This window comes from Sinocyclocheilus rhinocerous, unplaced genomic scaffold, assembly GCF_001515625.1.
Source record: "Sinocyclocheilus rhinocerous isolate Xijiao unplaced genomic scaffold, SAMN03320098_v1.1 scaffold478, whole genome shotgun sequence".
NCBI lineage: Eukaryota > Metazoa > Chordata > Actinopteri > Cypriniformes > Cyprinidae > Sinocyclocheilus > Sinocyclocheilus rhinocerous.
The window spans coordinates 405,679-429,323 of NW_015651483.1; the positions used below are offsets into that span (position 1 = coordinate 405,679).

Here is a 23,645-nt window from a genome sequence, read left to right on the forward strand (position 1 = left end):
TTATTATTATTATTTTTTTTTTTTTGTATGATGGATTTTCATAGTTTAACATCAAACATCTTTGTTTGGGACAAGGGTACAGCAATAAAATCTTTAAATGAAAGATTTTTGTAGTCGTTAATGAAGACATAGCAAAGAAAATGGTACTAGATGTTTTTAATGGGACCTTCAAATAACAAATAAAAAGTTAATCTGTTAGTTTCGATAAGAATGAACCCATGGGACATTCCCAGAAGCGCTCAGTGGCGTCTTTGCATGTACACATTCAAAACATAAAAGCTGCGCTTTCAGAATTGTGCTTGTGAATTACTGCTATTTTGTACATCATTAAATCAAGTCAGCGGGAAAAAAATCTGATAATCAAATTTTGAATTAATTACACTTGGAAGCAATATGACTGGCCAAAACTAGAATGACTGTTTGCTGTCCTGTTCAGTCTGAACTTATCGAGTGTTCACAAGCATGGTGTTAGCTGCTGAGGGCCAAGAACCTTTTAGTTTTCTACATTCCTGCTGTCAACTTTGATTTTGATCGTTACCATATTACCAATGTTTTGCTTTTCACTAAAACATCTTGTCAGGCGATGTTTCTTATTTCCATGGGCTACTGTGAACTCACTTTCATGTTGCTCCAAATCCATACGCAGTTAATTTATTGTGGGACACAGGATATTGTTCACTCAGCTCTTTTCCATGCAACACAGGTTTATTGTGACCATGGCTGCTTAAGCTCCAAAAATGAGAAGAAAAACACCATTGGAGTATCATAAAAGTAGTCTTTGTGGATTGGTGCCCCATATTCCAGGTGTGAGAGACAGATTTGAAATTGAAGCCCTGTGTTATTCCACAAGAATAATGCAGGTTTAAAACAACATGAGAGTAAAGAACTGCTTTTAGTTGAACAATTCCTTTAGGCCTTAGATTGACGTCTGCGTGCATGGACATAGCTGACATGCCTGCATTTGGTTACAGTGCTAAACCTGTCCAGAAACACTTTAGAAATGTAAAATAATAATAATAATAAAACTTGGGTTTTACAGCAGCAGTAAACGTAATGATGCTTTGCAGTCTTAGGAACACATTATTTAACATATAAAAAATAGAGAAGTTATTTTAAATTGTAATAATGATTATTACTGTTTTGTTTTTGTTTTTTGGATCAAATAAATGCAACCTTTGTAAATATAAGAAATGTGTTTCAAACATTAAAATAAATCTTACTGACCCCAACATTTTGAACAGTTGTGTATTTTAAAGGCCCATCTATATTCTAGAAAATAAAATGTGTAAAATATTATCTGGGAAATTAGATAATATTAGTATATTGTTAAAACTTTAGCTGTCAATAGAATAAAGTAATTTATTAATCTAATGATTACCAGTCTTAGCAGAATAACAGTCAATAGTAATAAAGTCAAATGCTCCAAATAATTTTTTTTTCTGTAATATTTTTTTCCCTGAACATGTCTATGAATTCCCGCTGCCCACTGGTGGTCCCAGACACAAGTTCAAAAACCCCTGCTCTAATATTGATCAGTGTATGATTCATTATGTCATCGAAACACTAAACCATGCAGCGCAGAGTCCTGCACGGATCCTGTTTGGTAAATTCGCTTCTGCTCCACACCTGCAGTACTCAACAGAACACCCGACCTGTTATTTGACCCACTTGACATAAAGACTGACTGTGACCCGAACCACATCCGCATTAAATCTACTACATCACGTAAACAGAATAACTCCTGCACATTGTGACTATTATCTTACACATATAATCACAGAAATAGAGGCGACTTAATTGGCTGTTTTGCCTACAGAGCTTGAACACAAATTAGCACGAATTGAACCAATAATAACAGAAACGAGTCTTTGGGGGAAAAAAAAGTGTAATTTATTTGTTTACATTCATTTACATGTAGAGGGCGGTGGTGTTTATGACCTATACTGCCACCAGCCACCAGGGGGTGATCTAAATATTTTGGCTTCACTTTTCGGCATGAATTGAGCATAGTCTTGGCTCGGGTCTACGGTCCGCCCATGCCCATGGATTCCCCTATCGCACACGCACTGCATATGACAACGTAATATTATTAATGTAAACATTCATAACTGTATATTGATGTGTCATGAGCTTCTCAATCTCTTCTTGCAGGATCCTAGGTTTTAGAAGAGCACCCCTGGTGGTGGGGAGGTTTATGAATCTGCGTACTGAGATTAAGCCAGTAGCTACAGATCAACTGCTGAGCACTTTCCTGATGCACGGTCAGTTTCACCCTGTCATTCTTCTATTATGCTTTCTGTCTGTTGAGATGATCTCTCCCTTTTCCTTTTCTGTCACATTCTCTCATCTTCCCTCCCTAATTTGGAACCACTACTTACGTTTCCGGTACAGAAAAGACGTTTCTTGTTTGGAAAATTGTGCTGCAGTCCATATCTGCTGGTGCCATGATATTTCAGTTGTGCATAAGATACCAATGCAATTTGACAATTCACAATACCACTTTTGAGGCCATAGCAAAAACTGAAATGCTTCGCTTTGCATTAATTTATCATTATCATATTTAAGTCAAAGTACTTTTCTCTTAGCCACAGTCACAGTCATGTGTTTAAATATTGAGCCTGTATTAAATACTGTAGTATATGTGGCCAGACAAACAAAATATGGAGGAAGTCTCACACAGCCATTATGATTGTCTGCATAAAGTCTGGTCCACTTTGGAGCTTTTTCTAGCCCAAAACGGCTCACTTAGACCACCTGACCAACTTGTAAAACAACCAATCACAGCTTTGTTGGTCATTAAAACAACAATAACCTGGCACATGAAGTGGCATTATGTATAATTCTGGTTAGTGATGGAAATTTTGATTCTTTTAAGAGATTCGTTCATTTTCAGTTCGTTCACCAAAATGATTCGTTCAGATTCGTTCACTGATTCGTTCAGTGACCATTTCTTCATATTACATAAATACGCCAGCAGGTGGCGAAAAAGAGTGTCTTATGTGTTGTGTCTTAAAGGGTTAGTTCACCCAAAAATGAAAATTAGGCTGTGTTTCACTCAGCCCCGATGCATCCTAGGTGTATATGACTTTCTTCTTTCAGACGAATCCAGTCGGAGTTATATTAAAAATTGTCTTTGATCTTTCAAGCTCTATCGTTGTACTCAGCGGGTGTTGCATTCCTTCAGTTCAAATGACGTGAAATAAAAAGTCACGAACGAGATATGTACCAGTTCATTCAACTCGTTCACGAACGGCATGTACCAGTTCGGCCATTTGATTCACGAACGAGATGTAGCAGTTCATTCAACTCGTTCACGAACGACATGTACCAGTTCAGTCATTTCGTTCACGAACGAGAAGATCTCTTGATCTCGTTTAGACTCAAAAGAAACTCGGTCAGTGAAGGGCGTATTCGTTCACTACATTCAACAAATCACATGCTCCGTCACATCTCATACTCGAAGGCTATTGGCTCGAGGTTTAGTCATTCTTTGACAGGATGAAACAGTCCACAGAGCTACCCGGTTCACTGATCTGCGCATGTGCTGCCAATAGCGCCGCGCTGCTCTGGATGGAGGAATTTCAGTGAACGAGAAATATGAGACAATGGATTACGTGAACGAGAACGATTCGTTCACCTAAAAGATTCGTTCATAAAGAACGATTCGTTCACGAACGAAACATCACTAATTCTTGGTGAATAAAATAAAATCAAACGTCTTTTGAATTTGAGAGATAATAAATTTACCTGTCCCTAAAAATGAACGTTTTGCTCAGAAAAATTGTTTAATATGAACTGCATCAGTGCTCAAAGTCTCATTGCATCATATAATCAATTAGAAATATCAGTGTATGAATAAAACTCATTAAGACTGCCGACAGTTTCCACACACTCTTCCACACATTTTATTATATCCATGTATGTGTTTACAGACAGTTAATATAGAACAGTGAAATAGTTTTTACTGCATTCGAGACAGGTGACGTGTGAGCTCCACTGACAGAGTCTTCACTACTATTGGTTGTTCTCTCTCCTGAAAGTCATTTCATAGACTGTAAAAAAAAAAAAGAGAAAAGTGAAGCCAAAAAGTCCCAGGTATGGCCACTGTTAGGAATGCAAGATATTATCGGACCGATATCGGAATCGGACGATAATGGCTTTAAATGTAAATATCGGCATCAGCCCTATATGAAAAATTATGCCGATATGTCTTGCCGATAAGAGGAATAAGTTAACCCCCATGTGCTCAGGGTGTGCTAGTGATTAGATCACGTCAGCAGTGTGCTCATTCTTCAAGCAAAGTTTTGTCTGAATGATGATTAGATTCACTGTTTTGGATCGCTGCATTTAATTTGTGAAAGCACATATAGAATGACCGTTCGGTGTATGATAGAGTAAACAGTAAGCACTTTCAGCGGCAGCCTCCCCCGGTCCTAACGCCATTCAATAAGGAGTTTAATCTGTAGGGGGCGCTGTTGGCCTACTTGTAATTAAATCAAAGTAAAATAGCCTACACAAATTACATTTAGACTGTGTTTCTGATTAAATAAAGCAGTAGTTGATGTCATAAAATAATGAGTATGTTTTGATTTAAAAGTCAGAAGCTATAGCTTACATGAAAAAAATCACAAACATGACACTTGTAAATTAAATAATTTTATATATACTGATTTATTCATTATTCATTAATGTGTAATATGTTATATTTTTTAAACAAATCATAAGCTCTAAAAGATTTTCAGAGTTTTTACAACTCTTTTGCTTTAGACCATCTATAAATGTTAAATTTTTAAATAAAATATTAAGGTTAACTGCATCTTTCTGGGGAAAAAAAATGCAGCGATTGATTTATCGTTTATTTATAGTTTTTCAAAGCTTCATTGTACTGTCAAAAAACCTTCATTATTGTTTATTTAATTATAACAAATAAGTTCTTGTTAAAAACTAACCAAAATGAAAACTATTTTGCTTATAATTTCTGCACAGGAGAGACTTGGTGTTGTTTCCAAACAAAAAGAAATATATCGTATCGGCCAAAATGAGTTGAAAAATATCGGCATATCGGTAAAATCCAATATCGTGCATCCCTAGCCACTGTCATCTTGCGCTGATGTTGTCATTTGGAGCCCGAGTCTGCGTAGTAGTGATCATGAGCTGGAGCTGCGTTATCAAAGTCCTGCCCAAACTCCTGCAGACCCAATTGCAAGCACACAATCATGACGCCACACACCCTTTTTATAGCATCAAATAATGGACTAAAACCAAACTCACTAGAAAAATGAACACTTTAACATATAGCAGCGTGATAAGAACTACCAATAATGACAGAAACAGTGTTTGGGAAAAAAAAAAGTGTAATTTATTAATTTACATACGTTTACATGTAGAGGGCGGTGGGGTTTATGACCTGTACTGCCGCCAGCCACTAAATCGAAATATTTTGGCTTCACTATTCGGGACGTGTGAGGCACACTTGCTTCATTTGCATAAAGTCAAACATTTCTCAACTTTGTCATGTCGCTAGACATGCCTAAATCCTGTCACCAATAATCAGTGTCGATCCTTGTCGTTGTCATTTTGAATGGAGTTTAAGGAATTACAACCCGTTGAATGATCTTGTTCCATTTGTCAAAAATAACACACATGTGTTACGTCTGTATTGTTGAACAGTTGCATCAGTCAAACTGTATTTTTTTAGTTCAGATTGGCCTGTGCTGATCTGCAGCATAATCCATTCCATAAAAAGATTCATAACCAACTGTTTGTCCCTTTAAAACAATCTTTTCATGAAGCACAGTCCTTCCAGACATCATTTTAATAATGGTAATTGATGATAATGTCTCTCTTCTTGTAGGAAATAATACATGTTTCTATGGGAAGTGTTATTACTGCCGTGAGACTGAGCCTGCCTGTGCAGAGGGGGATGTGATGGAGGGATCGGTTACCCTGTGGCTCCCTGACGTCTGGCCCTTACAGAAACACAGACACCCATGGGGACGGACATACCGAGAGGGCAAACTCGCCAGGTATTGTAATTCTCTCTCTTTCTCACTGGTTTTCTCCCTTCGCCAGCTATTTTCATGCTTTGACTGGAATGAGTGTACAGGTACATGTTGCTTTATTTGGCATCAGTGGCTCAGCGCAGTTTCAGCCTGATAGTTTGTGGTTGGTCTGATCGTTGTGTGAGTGACTGTTGGTCAGTGGGGACTTTCGCTAAGCAATACTAACTCTTGGCCTTTGAGTTGGCTAAGGATGGGATGGTCCAGCATTCAGAATATAACTGCAGATTTTTCACACGCTGGGTGGCACAGAAACTGCTGATTAAAATTTACTTTAGCATTAAGACTGTAGGGTTTTTGGTTACAAGTTTTCCCACCTAAGACATGTTTCCTGAAATGAGGTGTAATTTTTTTCCCAAACCTACAAACACAAAACCAAAACTAACACTACTTTTGGTTTTGTGTTTATAGTTTTGAGCAAGAGAAAGTAAAAGTAATGCACAAGTGAAATAAGTTATGCAAAATGTAAAGAAAAAAAGAAAAAGGTCCTCTCAAAAGGACGCCTCTTTGGCCTGTACCTTATTAAACTCTGAACTTACCAAACTCATTAATTAGAAGTAAACATTGTTATCCTGAAAGTATAAATGTGAGCCAGGGAAATCTGTGAAATACTGTTAATTCTGGCAAGGCAGTTGGAAATATTTTCAAATTTTACACATCTGGCAAGACTCCACCTTTGTCTGGAAAAATTGATTGAATGATTTATTTATTTTTTGGTTTGATACTCCCAGGTTTGGATTGAGAAAGGGGCAAAAGGAGTGAACCCCAAAGTCCTGTTTACACCAAAAACGATAGCTATAATTATATAATTTTATTAGTCGTCCCAATTCTATTAGAATAGAGAAGTCCACACCACAGCTATAATGATAATGACACAGAGGAACAGTAACATTAGCATCACTTTCAGAACAAATTTTTTCTAGCTGATGAGAAGTACATTGACAGTCAATCAAAATCCACCCAACTTTAAAGAGCTTGAGCATTTATAGTGACAGAACACAAAAACACAAGACAAAAAATGGATGCTAATATTGTTGTCATTATAGTTAGCATTCTTGGTGTGAATGGTTCTTAAATGGATAGTTCATCCAAAAATGAAAACTAATAATTTTCTCAGTGTTGTCATGATACTGGAATTTGTAACTTCGATACGTTTACCTTGAAAAATAGGGAACAACTGCCAAAACATTAAATGTATAACATTTTTGTTATTTATGGAAAGATAAATATAACAAGGCTAGAACAACGAGGTATATTTTTACATGAATGAAAACAACTTGAGTTGGTGAAAATTGCTGGAGAAAAACTTATGGATTTGTATATGTTTACTTCAAATTTCTTCAGAGGGAAGTATTATTTTTCCTATTTTTACCCAAAATAGAGCGAAAACTCTAAATATGCCTCACAAAAGTAATATAATTTATGACGTTGCAGGAAATCCTTAATATGGACAAAGGCATCAAGCTACCACTATATCAAAACGCTTTGACTGGTTAAACATTAAGACAATAAACAAACGACTCTGACAATATGGTTTATCTTTGTTATTCTAGACATCTCAGGTATTATCATAATATTGCCTATATTCATAAAAATAAAGTTTAATTATAATGCAGTGCTAATTGACATAGCATGGATTACAGTATAGAATGCTTGAAAATATTTGGTTTCATTCTATGATAAGCCAAATCAGATCACAAAAGGAAGTTGTTTTAAACACTCAACTGATGTTAAGCGAGTTTGGAGTCAAATGTTATTAAATGTGTATTTTTTTTTAACAACTGGTATGTAAATGCTTCTTATTACGCTGCAGTGAGCGTGAACTCGCTATCATAAGAGAGAGAGAATGTGCGGCTGGTGTTATTGATACTGCAAAAAAATAGAGTATTGAAACCATTTTAGATATTTCAGTATCAATATACATTGAAAAATCTATATTTTTGACAACAATACTCCAGAATATCTATGAAACAAATTCATACAGGTTTGGAGTGTTCTGGCTGGCCTCGCTCTCTTGCTGAAATAAATGATCCCAAATATAACAAACAAATAAACGGGAAGCCAGTGCCCATTTTTATTTAAATTTGGTGTTTGGCAAGTGTTTATTTTTGACCCTGATTGAAGAGCTCTTGAAAGGTTTTGAGGGCATTTTCTTCCGTTTACTGCTAATCAATGTTGCAGAACTTTATGAAATGCATGAAACCTTTTTACATGTCATTAACCTTTTCGTCTCTATCTCTGTCACTTTACTGGAAACTTTTGGTTTTAGCAGCCATTCAATGCCCATAAGACTAGTTTGGCTATTACTAATCAGTTCATATTGTGACTGCTATTTAAAATGTAATATGAATTTTGATCTGAAGTTCTCTGAAACTCGTTCAGTTCTGCAAATACAGGTATTGAATGCATTTGTTATCCAGTTGCAGTTTGCACAAAATTTGTACTTGCACTGAACGTCCGTACAGAGTGCTGCAGGAGTGAGTTCTAAAACCTGGAAATTTTAGTTGGTGTTTAGCATTTATGGTTCCATCGTTACAAAGTCACTGGGTTTTTTTAATTGGTTTTTGGTTAAAAGCCTAAAAATAAGGTCTGTGGTTAACACAAACTCAAGATATTTTATGTTTTATTCTGTGACATAAAATACATCAGGAATACCCCACTTGTGATTTTTTTTTTTTTTTTGCTTTTAGGGGTTTTGAAAAAGGCGATTGCTAATAAGTGGTGAATTTTATCTTTAAACTTATCTACCCACTAGTCTACTTTTTAGCCCCATTGTGTTTATACTCACACACTTGCAAACTATTCTAACTCAAACTTTCCAATGTGTAGATTTTAATTAAAGGTTAAAAGAGTTGTTGGAAGTTTAGTGATGGTGACGTTGATCATGCAGCTGTGGTGTAGTTTTTTTTTGTGTGTGTGTAACTTTAGCTTTTTACTAATGGTGATTGTATTTAGGCTTCACATTTTATTAAAGTTGTTGTTGAACAAAACATGTAAGAATCATAAACTTTTGTTGGTCACAGGTCTTACTTTCTGCAGTAATCCAAAAGCAATTGTAAGTAAAAGCAAATGCTTATTAAAATGCCGTCCCTACAGCACTCTATTAAAGAAGGAGAAGTATCAGATTTTCTGCTTTATCCATCTTCTTCCCTCATGAGAAATATTCAAATCTAATGCAATACAGAAATTACACTTAATTAAAATTACACCTGCTTAGTTTTGAATATTTCTCATGGGCGTTTAATTATTTTTTGCTTCAATAGTTTTTCACTTCCAGCCTTCATAGACAATTATATATCACTTATAAATCATTAAATACAAAATGAATAGTAGTTATTAAGATTGATGTTGTTTGGAATTGGTAAAAGGTGCTTGGGGAAAAAAAATTATCAGAATATCAACTTGCCTAATAATTATGCATGCACTGTAAGTACTAACAAATAGCCAATATGTTAATAATAGGCATGCTAATAAGCAACTACTTAATAGACCCTGTGGCTCCCTGACGTCTGGCCCTTACAGAAACACAGACACCCATGGGGACGGACATACCGAGAGGGCAAACTCGCCAGGTATTGTAATTCTCTCTCTTTCTCACTGGTTTTCTCCCTTCGCCAGCTATTTTCATGCTTTGACTGGAATGAGTGTACAGGTACATGTTGCTTTATTTGGCATCAGTGGCTCAGCGCAGTTTCAGCCTGATAGTTTGTGGTTGGTCTGATCGTTGTGTGAGTGACTGTTGGTCAGTGGGGACTTTCGCTAAGCAATACTAACTCTTGGCCTTTGAGTTGGCTAAGGATGGGATGGTCCAGCATTCAGAATATAACTGCAGATTTTTCACACGCTGGGTGGCACAGAAACTGCTGATTAAAATTTACTTTAGCATTAAGACTGTAGGGTTTTTGGTTACAAGTTTTCCCACCTAAGACATGTTTCCTGAAATGAGGTGTAATTTTTTTCCCAAACCTACAAACACAAAACCAAAACTAACACTACTTTTGGTTTTGTGTTTATAGTTTTGAGCAAGAGAAAGTAAAAGTAATGCACAAGTGAAATAAGTTATGCAAAATGTAAAGAAAAAAAGAAAAAGGTCCTCTCAAAAGGACGCCTCTTTGGCCTGTACCTTATTAAACTCTGAACTTACCAAACTCATTAATTAGAAGTAAACATTGTTATCCTGAAAGTATAAATGTGAGCCAGGGAAATCTGTGAAATACTGTTAATTCTGGCAAGGCAGTTGGAAATATTTTCAAATTTTACACATCTGGCAAGACTCCACCTTTGTCTGGAAAAATTGATTGAATGATTTATTTATTTTTTGGTTTGATACTCCCAGGTTTGGATTGAGAAAGGGGCAAAAGGAGTGAACCCCAAAGTCCTGTTTACACCAAAAACGATAGCTATAATTATATAATTTTATTAGTCGTCCCAATTCTATTAGAATAGAGAAGTCCACACCACAGCTATAATGATAATGACACAGAGGAACAGTAACATTAGCATCACTTTCAGAACAAATTTTTTCTAGCTGATGAGAAGTACATTGACAGTCAATCAAAATCCACCCAACTTTAAAGAGCTTGAGCATTTATAGTGACAGAACACAAAAACACAAGACAAAAAATGGATGCTAATATTGTTGTCATTATAGTTAGCATTCTTGGTGTGAATGGTTCTTAAATGGATAGTTCATCCAAAAATGAAAACTAATAATTTTCTCAGTGTTGTCATGATACTGGAATTTGTAACTTCGATACGTTTACCTTGAAAAATAGGGAACAACTGCCAAAACATTAAATGTATAACATTTTTGTTATTTATGGAAAGATAAATATAACAAGGCTAGAACAACGAGGTATATTTTTACATGAATGAAAACAACTTGAGTTGGTGAAAATTGCTGGAGAAAAACTTATGGATTTGTATATGTTTACTTCAAATTTCTTCAGAGGGAAGTATTATTTTTCCTATTTTTACCCAAAATAGAGCGAAAACTCTAAATATGCCTCACAAAAGTAATATAATTTATGACGTTGCAGGAAATCCTTAATATGGACAAAGGCATCAAGCTACCACTATATCAAAACGCTTTGACTGGTTAAACATTAAGACAATAAACAAACGACTCTGACAATATGGTTTATCTTTGTTATTCTAGACATCTCAGGTATTATCATAATATTGCCTATATTCATAAAAATAAAGTTTAATTATAATGCAGTGCTAATTGACATAGCATGGATTACAGTATAGAATGCTTGAAAATATTTGGTTTCATTCTATGATAAGCCAAATCAGATCACAAAAGGAAGTTGTTTTAAACACTCAACTGATGTTAAGCGAGTTTGGAGTCAAATGTTATTAAATGTGTATTTTTTTTTAACAACTGGTATGTAAATGCTTCTTATTACGCTGCAGTGAGCGTGAACTCGCTATCATAAGAGAGAGAGAATGTGCGGCTGGTGTTATTGATACTGCAAAAAAATAGAGTATTGAAACCATTTTAGATATTTCAGTATCAATATACATTGAAAAATCTATATTTTTGACAACAATACTCCAGAATATCTATGAAACAAATTCATACAGGTTTGGAGTGTTCTGGCTGGCCTCGCTCTCTTGCTGAAATAAATGATCCCAAATATAACAAACAAATAAACGGGAAGCCAGTGCCCATTTTTATTTAAATTTGGTGTTTGGCAAGTGTTTATTTTTGACCCTGATTGAAGAGCTCTTGAAAGGTTTTGAGGGCATTTTCTTCCGTTTACTGCTAATCAATGTTGCAGAACTTTATGAAATGCATGAAACCTTTTTACATGTCATTAACCTTTTCGTCTCTATCTCTGTCACTTTACTGGAAACTTTTGGTTTTAGCAGCCATTCAATGCCCATAAGACTAGTTTGGCTATTACTAATCAGTTCATATTGTGACTGCTATTTAAAATGTAATATGAATTTTGATCTGAAGTTCTCTGAAACTCGTTCAGTTCTGCAAATACAGGTATTGAATGCATTTGTTATCCAGTTGCAGTTTGCACAAAATTTGTACTTGCACTGAACGTCCGTACAGAGTGCTGCAGGAGTGAGTTCTAAAACCTGGAAATTTTAGTTGGTGTTTAGCATTTATGGTTCCATCGTTACAAAGTCACTGGGTTTTTTTAATTGGTTTTTGGTTAAAAGCCTAAAAATAAGGTCTGTGGTTAACACAAACTCAAGATATTTTATGTTTTATTCTGTGACATAAAATACATCAGGAATACCCCACTTGTGATTTTTTTTTTTTTTTTGCTTTTAGGGGTTTTGAAAAAGGCGATTGCTAATAAGTGGTGAATTTTATCTTTAAACTTATCTACCCACTAGTCTACTTTTTAGCCCCATTGTGTTTATACTCACACACTTGCAAACTATTCTAACTCAAACTTTCCAATGTGTAGATTTTAATTAAAGGTTAAAAGAGTTGTTGGAAGTTTAGTGATGGTGACGTTGATCATGCAGCTGTGGTGTAGTTTTTTTTTGTGTGTGTGTAACTTTAGCTTTTTACTAATGGTGATTGTATTTAGGCTTCACATTTTATTAAAGTTGTTGTTGAACAAAACATGTAAGAATCATAAACTTTTGTTGGTCACAGGTCTTACTTTCTGCAGTAATCCAAAAGCAATTGTAAGTAAAAGCAAATGCTTATTAAAATGCCGTCCCTACAGCACTCTATTAAAGAAGGAGAAGTATCAGATTTTCTGCTTTATCCATCTTCTTCCCTCATGAGAAATATTCAAATCTAATGCAATACAGAAATTACACTTAATTAAAATTACACCTGCTTAGTTTTGAATATTTCTCATGGGCGTTTAATTATTTTTTGCTTCAATAGTTTTTCACTTCCAGCCTTCATAGACAATTATATATCACTTATAAATCATTAAATACAAAATGAATAGTAGTTATTAAGATTGATGTTGTTTGGAATTGGTAAAAGGTGCTTGGGGAAAAAAAATTATCAGAATATCAACTTGCCTAATAATTATGCATGCACTGTAAGTACTAACAAATAGCCAATATGTTAATAATAGGCATGCTAATAAGCAACTACTTAATAGTGAGAATTGGTCCCTATACTGAAGTGTCACCAATTATTTTTTCCCCTAAATGCTATTTTGAAATTCTTCTTCAGGTTATTTCCTTTTCCTTTTCACATGAACTGAATGGGATCTTTATTTGTAGGCTATATTTATTACATAAATGTCCTGTCTCCGTGTACACACTGACAGAGCACCAAGCTCTTAAACGTCCCATTAGCCTCCTTTTGTTTCTAAGCGGCTGCCAGGTGACCTGACACCTGGAACACAGTGAGAATAGCCCCTTTCACTCTTAAAGATTTTACTGGAAAATTACCGGTGAATTGCCATAAATCATGTGTGAACAGGCCCATTTTTAAAATACCGGTAAATTCATTCCAGTAATTTACCAGTATGAGAAGTTGTAACATTACCAATAAATTGCCAGAATTCTGCTGTGTGTGAACCCAGAATGAAGATTACCGGTATTAGCATGTACGAGTTCAGAATGCGCTGACATAAGACGTCTACTCCGGGCCAATCCAGAGCCATTGAAATTCAAACTTCAACGGCTCTGGGCCAATCATAACATTCTGATACAGATGACGCATTTACTCTGCACTGTGTTTAAAGCCGTGTAATGCGATGTCTCTGGGCCAAAAGAAGCTGCATGTGAACATTTGACACAAAAATGAAAACATCAGCAAAAACACTGACCATGTTACAAACACAACACCAGGAGGCGCAGCAGTTAATGATGACATCATCGTTAATGATGTCACATAATTTACCCGTACTTTTAAACATGTGTGAATGGTGCTTTATCGGAAAAAAGGCCGAATGCCGTTGTCTATGTGAACAGCGCATGTCTATGTGAACGGGTGAATTTACCCGTAAAGTCGTTCCGGTAATTTTACTGCAATTTACTGATATTACTGTGTGAAAGGGGCTAATGAGATTTCTCAGAGACTCTGACGAGACATTCACGTTAATCCAGAACCATTCAAGAGGATGTCTGTTTTTATTGATTGTGTTGATCAGTGATTCTGTGTGTGTGTCAGGTGGGAGTATGATGAGAGCTACTGCGAGGCGGTGAAGAAAATGCCTCCTTACGATGCCGAATTTACCCGTACTTTTAAACATGTGTGAATGGTGCTTTATCGGAAAAAAGGCCGAATGCCGTTGCCTATGTGAACAGCGCATGTCTATGTGAACGGGTGAATTTACCCGTAAAGTCGTTCCGGTAATTTTACTGCAATTTACTGATATTACTGTGTGAAAGGGGCTAATGAGATTTCTCAGAGACTCTGACGAGAAATTCACGTTAATCCAGAACCATTCAAGAGGATGTCTGTTTTTATTGATTGTGTTGATCAGTGATTCTGTGTGTGTGTCAGGTGGGAGTATGATGAGAGCTACTGCGAGGCGGTGAAGAAAATGCCTCCTTACGATGCCGGTCCACGGCTCCTGGATGTTATCGACACAGCCATCTTTGATTACCTTATCGGTAATGCAGATCGCCATCACTATGAGAGTTTCCAAGACGATGGAGGAGCCAGTATGCTCATCCTTCTGGACAACGCCAAAAGGTAGAAAGAAAGAAATCTAGAGATCTAGTCACCTACAAGATGATCAACCCAAATATAACTGGGCTTCTACCAGAAAACATTTTGTTTGTTTGTTTTTTGACACATGAAAGACGGTTTGAACTTTTGTGTTTCTCCTGCAGTTTTGGGAACCCAGCTCTGGACGAGAGGAGTATTCTCGCCCCTCTTTATCAGTGTTGCATGTGAGTTCACACACAAACACTGAGTAACCATGGACTTCCTCTTACAACCCACTTTGGTTTCCTAAAAATGGCACACTTCTGGCAGTCCCTAACTTCTGGCTTCCTTTATCTGCTGGCTGTGGTGATGAATGCTTCCCATTCTGTTCTTTTAAAACAAACACACTGGCCACTGACATGCTGTTGACCTTCAGTTATACAACAAGCTTTTGAGTGGTTTTGCCTGGATGAGTGTCAGTCAAGGTTTCCACTGAAAGGTATATATGTAGATAGTTCACACATAATGTTCTTTTTTTTTCATCAAGATTTTAGGGTAAAATTTCAATTAAAGACACCATCAGTGGTGTGCTGTAGTCTTTCCTCCAATATAAATGTTTTTTTTTCAATTCCTATATACAAGGTTTCCGAGCTAATTGCATTTTGAACAGCATTTACCTTGGAGAAATGATCAAGCAACCACTACTACATTTATATTGTAATAAATATGGACATTTTACTATATAAATCCAGTCACAAAGTGATTTTTTTTTTTACATTGCTTCAAAAAGAAAATACTGCATAATACTGCTGTTTAAAATGTTGAGGTCAGAAATGGGATCAGAGAATGCTTTTATTTAGCAAGGATGCATTCAATTGATCAATAATAACTGTAAAGATGTTTATAATGTTTTAAAAATAAAATTTAAATTTATATAAGAAAATCTATTTCAAATGAATTTCTATGCATTAAAGAATCAGCAGCAAATCAGCATATTGGAATGATTTCTGGATGATCGTGTGACACTGGAGTGTGAAGACTGGAGCAATGAAGCTGAAAAGCTTCAGCTGTGCCATGACAGGAATAAATTACATTTAAAATATTTTAAAATAGAAAAGAGTTATATTAAATTGTAATATTTCATACTGTTGTTCTGATCAAATTACTCTTAAGAGACCATGATATTTTGAACAGAAATATACAGTAATACATTTTACTTTTAATCAGTAAAGCCAGTTTAAAAGCCATCTTTAATCACCTGTTGAAATGCCCCCAGATATGTGACATTAAATTACATAAGTACATACATTCTGGGGAATGAGATATTGATTGACTAACAGATGAAAAGCCTTATGTAGCTTTAACTGTACGTGTGCATTTAAGACTTCCTGTCTGACTATCGGAATTTAAGGCCGCTCACACTGACAGTGATTTCACGCAACAAATCAATCGCAAGTCATTCATTTTCAATCAGAGGTGGCGTTTTGAGGTGTCATGAGAAACCGTGTCCATTAAATGATGTGACAAAGTTGAGCCGAGCTCAGCGTTATGCAAATGTGCATCGAACATCTGTGGTTTCGTTGCTTCCTGTCATTTCATTTGTGCTCTTGAATGAGCCAGACACAATTTGATGCGCTATTTCTGTCTCTCTCTCATTGTATCCTAAAGGGTCCGTGTTTCCACCTGGAACAGGCTAAACCTGCTAAAAGGTGGAGTGTTGAGTTCAGCGATGCGACAGGCCGCGGGCCACGATCCCGCCTTTCCGGTGCTAACGGGGTCGCATTTCGCCGCGCTCGACCGCCGTCTCAACGGAGTGCTGGCCACCGTGCGGCAGTGCATGGAGACGCAGGGCGCTGACAACACGCTGATCGAGGACCGCATGAACCTGCCTCATCCTTAAACACACTGGAGAAACAAGGGAAGTGAAGATGCGTTTGACTCTTAATGCACAGGCTCCTTTCGCCTTCCTGCTATGGAGCCAGAGAAGCGGAGGCCACAAGAAGCCTTATGAGCCGACCTGGTGGAGTTTGTTTTTCACTGGGTTCATTCAAGACAGATCACAGAGGCCAAGAAGACTCTCCAAACTGTTTTTTCTTGCTCTCTGGATGGAGTGAGGAGGCCTTGACAACATGTAGGTGGACTACACTTCACCTTTTTACTGTTATTGTTTGTCTTTTTTTCTTTTGCCATCCAAGTCCGTTTGCTGGAAGATGGATTAACGTTTTTTCAGAGTTACAGATGTGGATCTTGGAATGAGATCTTTGGAGTAATTAGACTCAGGAAGCTGGAAGACGGAAGACGGATCCAGAAGACTATTAATAGAACTTCCCCATTGTGTCTCCCACATTGTATATACGGAACAAGCTTTTGAATAATACCAAGTAATAATAATATTGATCTAAAGATAAAATGAATTATGATAGACTCACTGTGTTCTGTATGCAGGATGAACACAGTGTTTGAACAGAGCTGGGCGGCTGTTGCTACTGATGTTCAGAGAAGATGGTGAAGACGACAGCATTGTAAGATTGCTGTGGGGCATTTTCAGCATTAAAAATTAATATTTAAACTTACAGAAGTTTGTGTGTATGAACCATTTGTTCACCCTTTCTTATTTAAAGACAACTGTACACAAATGACAGAGACAGCAACATGAGGTTAAGCCACATGCTGTTGGCACATTTTTTTGTCTAGACTACACACAAATACAAACAAAATCTGTCCAAATATGGGGCTTGGCTAGTATTCATGTAAACAGTTGATTTTGTCTTAGTGTTAACGTCAACGGTTGGGAAAAAATTGGATGTGTATTAGTATATTGCATGTGGGAAGTGACAGCAGCTGTCTGTGTTAATAATGCTAATCAAACAACAACAGAAAAAGAGAAAAATGTCCAAACCTGCTCCTGAAGGGTTAGCTCCAACCCTAAAACACATGAGCCAAAGTAATCAAGGTCTTCAGACTCACTATAAACTCTAGGCAAGCAGGTTGGAGCAAAACTGAGCAGGACGAATAATATGTAGATGAATTTGTTTTTTCATCAGAACTTCAGTGGAGAAACCACTCCAGTCCATCAATGAATGTCTTGTGAAGTGAAAATCTGTGTTTGTAACAAACAAATCCATCAAGACATCAACTAAAAATATATGTCAAATCAACCAAATTTCAGAAATTTTCCCAGCTCAAATTTTTTATTTTACTAATATTTTTTTCTGAAGAAAGATGAACATGTATAGTGATGATAGCCCAAATATTAAATGTCATGGATGAATATTTACTAAGTATATACGGCACTATTTTGTAGAGGGGGGTCAAAATGGCAATTTTCACCTGAGATTCAGAGCCAAATTACAGGGGGTTAAAAATGAATTCAGAAAAATGGCAGCATCACAATGTATTTTTTAGCCAGAGATCAGTAGGTCTGTAAATAATATATGTTGACTTTAGCCATCTTTGTTGCATTATGTGCCAATGGTCACTTTGTATACAACCAATGCTTATTTTATTTAAACTAGAAAATGTGAAGAAGAACTAATTTTGAAACTAGACATGCGTTTTGTTTCTCTCTGTCAAAACAATATGCATAGACATACCTGAGTGTCATAAATATTATTTTTACAAAATGTGCGTGAAGTATTAAAATTGCCATTTTGACCCCCCTCCACAAAATAGAGGATTACTCTATAAATATTAATCCATGACTAATATTTTGGCTATCATCACTATGTTTATCTTTCTTCAGAAAAAGTATTAGCAAAATCAAAAATCTGAGCTGGGGACCTCTGGTTGAGTTGACACAGAATGACCAATATAGAAGGTCATATAGTGTCTTAAACAAATACAAAACACCATTAAGGTTACACACAATACTAAAATAACACAATAAACATTAAAGTCCGTGTAAAGGCAATTCAGAGAATTGTATGAAATAAATGTTGGAAATGTATTTCTGAAAACGCGTTACAAAGACTGTGATCTATGTAGTATTGAATTGAGTTAGACTGTTAAACACTCACCATTTTTGTGTTAGGGATTTTTTGGGCCGGGGCTGAAATCGTGTCTCGATGACGTAGTGGAGCCACTGAGCATGGCCCCTCCCCCAACACTATAAGAGGTGCGTTCGACTTGAAGCAGCGCTGTGCAGACCGATTGTTGTCATAGGACATCGAACTACAGTGAGAGCTATAGAGAGCAGACAGCTCCTTATGCTTTAGAATCACTGTCGCGGTACTTTGTTGTCATACACTGATTGGTCTGCACAGCGCCGCTTCAAATCAAACACACCTAAAAACTAGAGTGCGTTAGTAACTATCAGTGGTTCGCCAGCTTAATCGCAAGTTACAGTCATTACCGTTAGTTACTACCGCCTACTGTTTGCTTACTAGCTATGACTTAGTCACATAAATGCATATTACCAAACATGTACGGCTGTGTGAATCCAATTAAGCTGCTAGAGGGAGCATCCATTCAGGTTGTAGCAGTATTTGACAGTTGAGAGAGGCGGCAGCTTTAACAGGCAGCACAGACAGCGGGCATGCCCCCAGTGTTTGAGTGCTTATTTTTTAAAGATTTTGATAACTTATTTTATTTACTTGGTATTTTATCATTCAGATTTGGCTGGGTGGTTAATAAAATTTTTCTGTGGTCTGACAAACGCAGAACACATATTTAATATTGCTTGTCACAGACTTTAGTTCACCCGCATCAGATGTAACATAAAAAACCATTTACATTTTTTGATTGTAGATTATAAGATGATGTGTTCTGTTTACATCCAAAAACTGTACATTCAACAGTACGCTATTTTACTGTAAAATTACATTGTAAAATTAATTAAATGTCCCATTAGATTATTACAGTTTGATTTTACCATAGCATTTACGTCTTTTTTCGGTGTAGCAACGTTATTTTCAGAAAAAAATTACTTGATATATATTGCTATTGTGAAAATAAAAAAGTGCTCATATAATATCATATCATTCACTCTTAAAGGGATAGTTCACCCAAAAATTATAATTCTTTCTGTCATTAATTACTCGTCGTCATGAGTGCCATCTTCAGAGCACAAATTAAGATATTTTTGATGAAATCCAAGAGCTTTCTGACCCTCGGTATAAAGCAACGCAACTGAAATGTTCCCAGACCTAGAAACGTAGCCACGACATCGGTAAAATAGACCATGTGACATCAGAGGTTCAACCGTAATTTTACGAAGCTACGAGAAATACTTTTTGTGCGCAAAGAAAACAAAAATAATGACTTAACAATTCTTCTCCTCCTCATCCCATCTGCCGCCATTATGGAGAGTACCACGACACATGCGCATGCTTTGATCTGCACGTAAAAAATGCATGCGCGCGGTGCTGCTGACACAGAACACGCATCCGTCATGATACTCTACATAATGGCAGAAGACGGTAACTCCGGGAGAAGAATTGTTGAATAAAGTCATTATTTCGGTTTTCTTTGCGCACAAAGTATTCTCGTAGCTTCGTAAAATTACAGTTGAACCACTGATGTCACATGGACTATTTTACTGATGTCGTTGTTGCTACGCTTCTGGGTCTGGGAATATTTCAGTTGTGTTGCTGTCTATGGGAGGGTCAGAAAGCTCTCGGATTTCATCAAAAATATCCTAATTTGTGTTCAGAAGATGAACGAAGGTCTTATAGGTTTGGAACGACATGAGGGTGAGTAAAGCATGTCAGAATTTTCATTTTTGGGTGAGCTATCCCTTTAAGTGTTTAATCATGATTACAATATTATTATCATAATTGGACACTGTGTTTGAGTCCTGGGATGGACTAGCCATCCGTCCACCTTGTCTTTGGCTGGGATGGGCTCCAGCAAAACCCTCAACCCAACATAAGACAGGCGGTTTGATTTTTATTCATATTTTATGGGATCATGTTGAAAGTTACAGCGATAGCTCAGCCAAAAATGACAATTCTGTCATCATGTACTCACCCCATCACTGGAAAAAATGGCAGAGAAATGTGAAATTAGTTGTAAGAACGTTTGTGGTTTAATACTTTGTTATTAATGGAATGCAATTCGTTGCGCATTTTAGGGCTGCTGTATCACCAACATCATCTCTCTGTCTGTTGGTTTACTGGAAACGTGTGGTATAAAGTGCAAAAGTAGACTCATGTTTCGTGAGGTGCATATCATTAATCATTTCATATCGTCACTGACTAACAGTGAAACCATCGAGAGTTTTGATTGAAAGCTTTTTGGATGTTACGCTTCATTGTTATAAAAACTCCTCTCTGCCATCTAACCTCATTATCAGATTTGTGTCTGTTTGTTGGTGAACGCTGTCCTTTAGCTTGGCGATGGGATTTCCAGCGTGCCTGCGATGTTGCACGTGTGGCTAGTGTTGTCTTTTGCAATCGCTGCAGTCAGTCTTATCTCTCCCTCCAGTCACCTCTGAACTTGACTGACTGTCCTAAATATCTTGACACCTCAAACATGCTTGCTCATCTGAGGCTGTCGGGCTTGACCACCCACCTCTCTGTGGGCTGTGGGAAGGGGGCTTCGCCTGAGATAGCGGCTGATACTGACTAATGAGGTCATTCTCTCAGTAGAGGGGGAGACGTACACACTGAATGGGGAAACCCGGGGGTCTGCTGAGAGCCCACTGATGGGAAGTTATCGCACAAAATACACACAATACATTTCAGTCACTCATAGGAAAGAGAAAACTGTTTAAGCCCACTCTACTTGTTGACATATGATCAAAATGTGAATGCAGACTTTTTAATCATAATTATTTTGGAATAATTCATTATTTTCTATATATTTGTAATGATTATCAATTATTTTTGAAAAATTACTTTTTATAAATATGTAATCAAATATTTCAAACCGTTGCTTTGTATATTTTTAAAAAAATAATGTAGAATAGTTTTAGAACAGTTAAAATTAGTTTTTTTTATTTTTATAATTATTTTCAATAATTATTTCTGAAACATTTAAAAGAAAATTTTGAATAATTTGACATTCTGTTTTAAGCTTATTTTTTAAATAAATGTTTAAGTAATTAATTATTGTTTATAAATATTTAAAATAAAAACTTTTTGCTATTTAAATGAACAGTTTTTTATTTTCAATAAATTGTTTAAAATATTAAATATTTTGAAATTCTTTGTAATTTGTTTAAATAATGATTATTTCTCTTTAAAATATTAATTTATTTAGAATATTTTCATAATGTAAAATTTGAATGAATATTTTTTTTTCAATAATTATTTTAAAAATATTTAAAGTAATTTTTTGAATCATTTGGAATCATTTTTGAATGTTTTAATAATATTTTTTAAGTAACTAATGGTTATTTATAAATATTTAAAATAACTTTTTTGATATTTGAATGCATGTAGTTTTACTATTTTCAATAAATTATTTTTGAAATGTTTAAAATATTGAACATGTTAAATTATTTTTAATTTACTTTATTGATTTAATTAATGATTATTTCTATTTAAAATATATTTTTTATATTTTTAATGATGTAAAATTTTTGAATTGTTTTTTCAATAATTATTTTTGAAATATTTTGAAATTGTTTGAATGTTTTAAGATTTACAATTTTCAATAATGATTATTTATAAATATTTAAAGTAATCACTGTTTTAAATATTTTTTAAAAATGTAGAATATTTTTGCAATTTTTAAAAAATACTTAATATTTTAAAATTCAAATGTATTATTTTTTATTATTTTATATATTCAAAATATGTTTAAAAATAATAAAAATCAAACAAACTGAATCATGAAAGAAAACTTAAGTGAAACCATTTGTCATTTCAAGTGTTTTTCAAGGTGTTGATACTAATTGTGAACCAGTTCATTTAAAGTGGGACGTGGGACAGGTCTATTCCTACTACAGCCCAGTGGAAAAGATCAAACTTTGATATGACATCTGTCTCGCATGTGGCCATGTAACTATGGAATAAAATCTTGTGGGGCAGAAGTGAGTGTATGTGTTTGTCTGAAAGTCTAGACGTCCAGTACCGCAACAGTTTTCATCTGTTTAGAAAGATTGTTTGTAATAAAGTAGCTGCACAGAGGGAATATTTAGGAGACGGCATAAGAAATGATTCACAGACCTCCCTTCAGCTGCTTATTCCCAGAAGTGTGCTAATTACAGTAAGGATAGCTGCAGCTAAGGAGTCGAGTTCAAATTTAGAGCAAAAAAAAACAACAACTTGAGAAAGTCAATTATTAGTTGTGGAAAAACCCCCACAGAGCCTCTATGGCATTGAATATGAAACAAACAAAAAAAAATCTCACTGTGTGGTGGTGGTTGTTTTGTTTTTTTTTGGTCACTTGCACTCTGTAGCTGGTCTGTAATCTGACTAAGTGTTTATGATTCATGGCTGAAACAAAAATAAAAAAAGTCTGTGCAGACTGTACATGTCAAATGCCATGTGTTTAACACGTTATTAATCAGTTCCTCAAATGTTTGTTGATTATTACTTATGTAATGATAGTTGTAATATATTTAAATAAGCTTCTGTACCCCAAAAAACAAATCATTCTGTATTATTTATAAGCTTCTGTACCCATGGGGACCTCAATTTAGGTCCTCACGGTGACACGAGTCCCCATGAGTCTGTATATTCAGGTTTAAGTCCCCACCGGGATAGAAAAACATTAGATAAGCTCATCTCAAGCAATGAGTCATCAGACCTGGAACAATTTAACAGTACCATATCGGCAATTTTTTCTTTTACTAATTTGTTGAATTGTACACACTTCTATTTTATATGTAGATTGTTAGATATTAAAATGGAAATTGTGATATTTAGTTGTACACACTTCTATTTTATATGTAGATTGTTAGATATTAAAATGGTAATTGTGATATTTAGTTTAAAATGAATATCCATTTTTCATATAATGTTGTGATGCCAGAATTCAATTCAATTTAAAAGTAAAGCATTTTTTATGTTTCATATATATATACATATATATATATATATATA

The 23,645-nt window shown here is 35.5% G+C and overlaps 1 protein-coding gene across 1 annotated transcript in view; it reads left to right on the forward strand.

Moving 5' to 3' along the window:
- LOC107712860 (glycosaminoglycan xylosylkinase) overlaps positions 1-17,277 on the forward strand; it is a 35,008-nt gene extending 17,731 nt beyond the window's left edge. Inside the window, exons 5-9 of the mRNA XM_016518227.1 lie at positions 2,152-2,261; positions 5,855-6,026; positions 14,509-14,700; positions 14,841-14,900; positions 16,324-17,277. Coding sequence (XP_016373713.1) covers positions 2,152-2,261; positions 5,855-6,026; positions 14,509-14,700; positions 14,841-14,900; positions 16,324-16,555 — 766 coding nt within the window. The 3' untranslated portion in view covers positions 16,556-17,277. The remainder of the gene's footprint in view (positions 1-2,151; positions 2,262-5,854; positions 6,027-14,508; positions 14,701-14,840; positions 14,901-16,323) is intronic.
- The last annotated feature ends 6,368 nt before the right edge of the window (positions 17,278-23,645 follow it).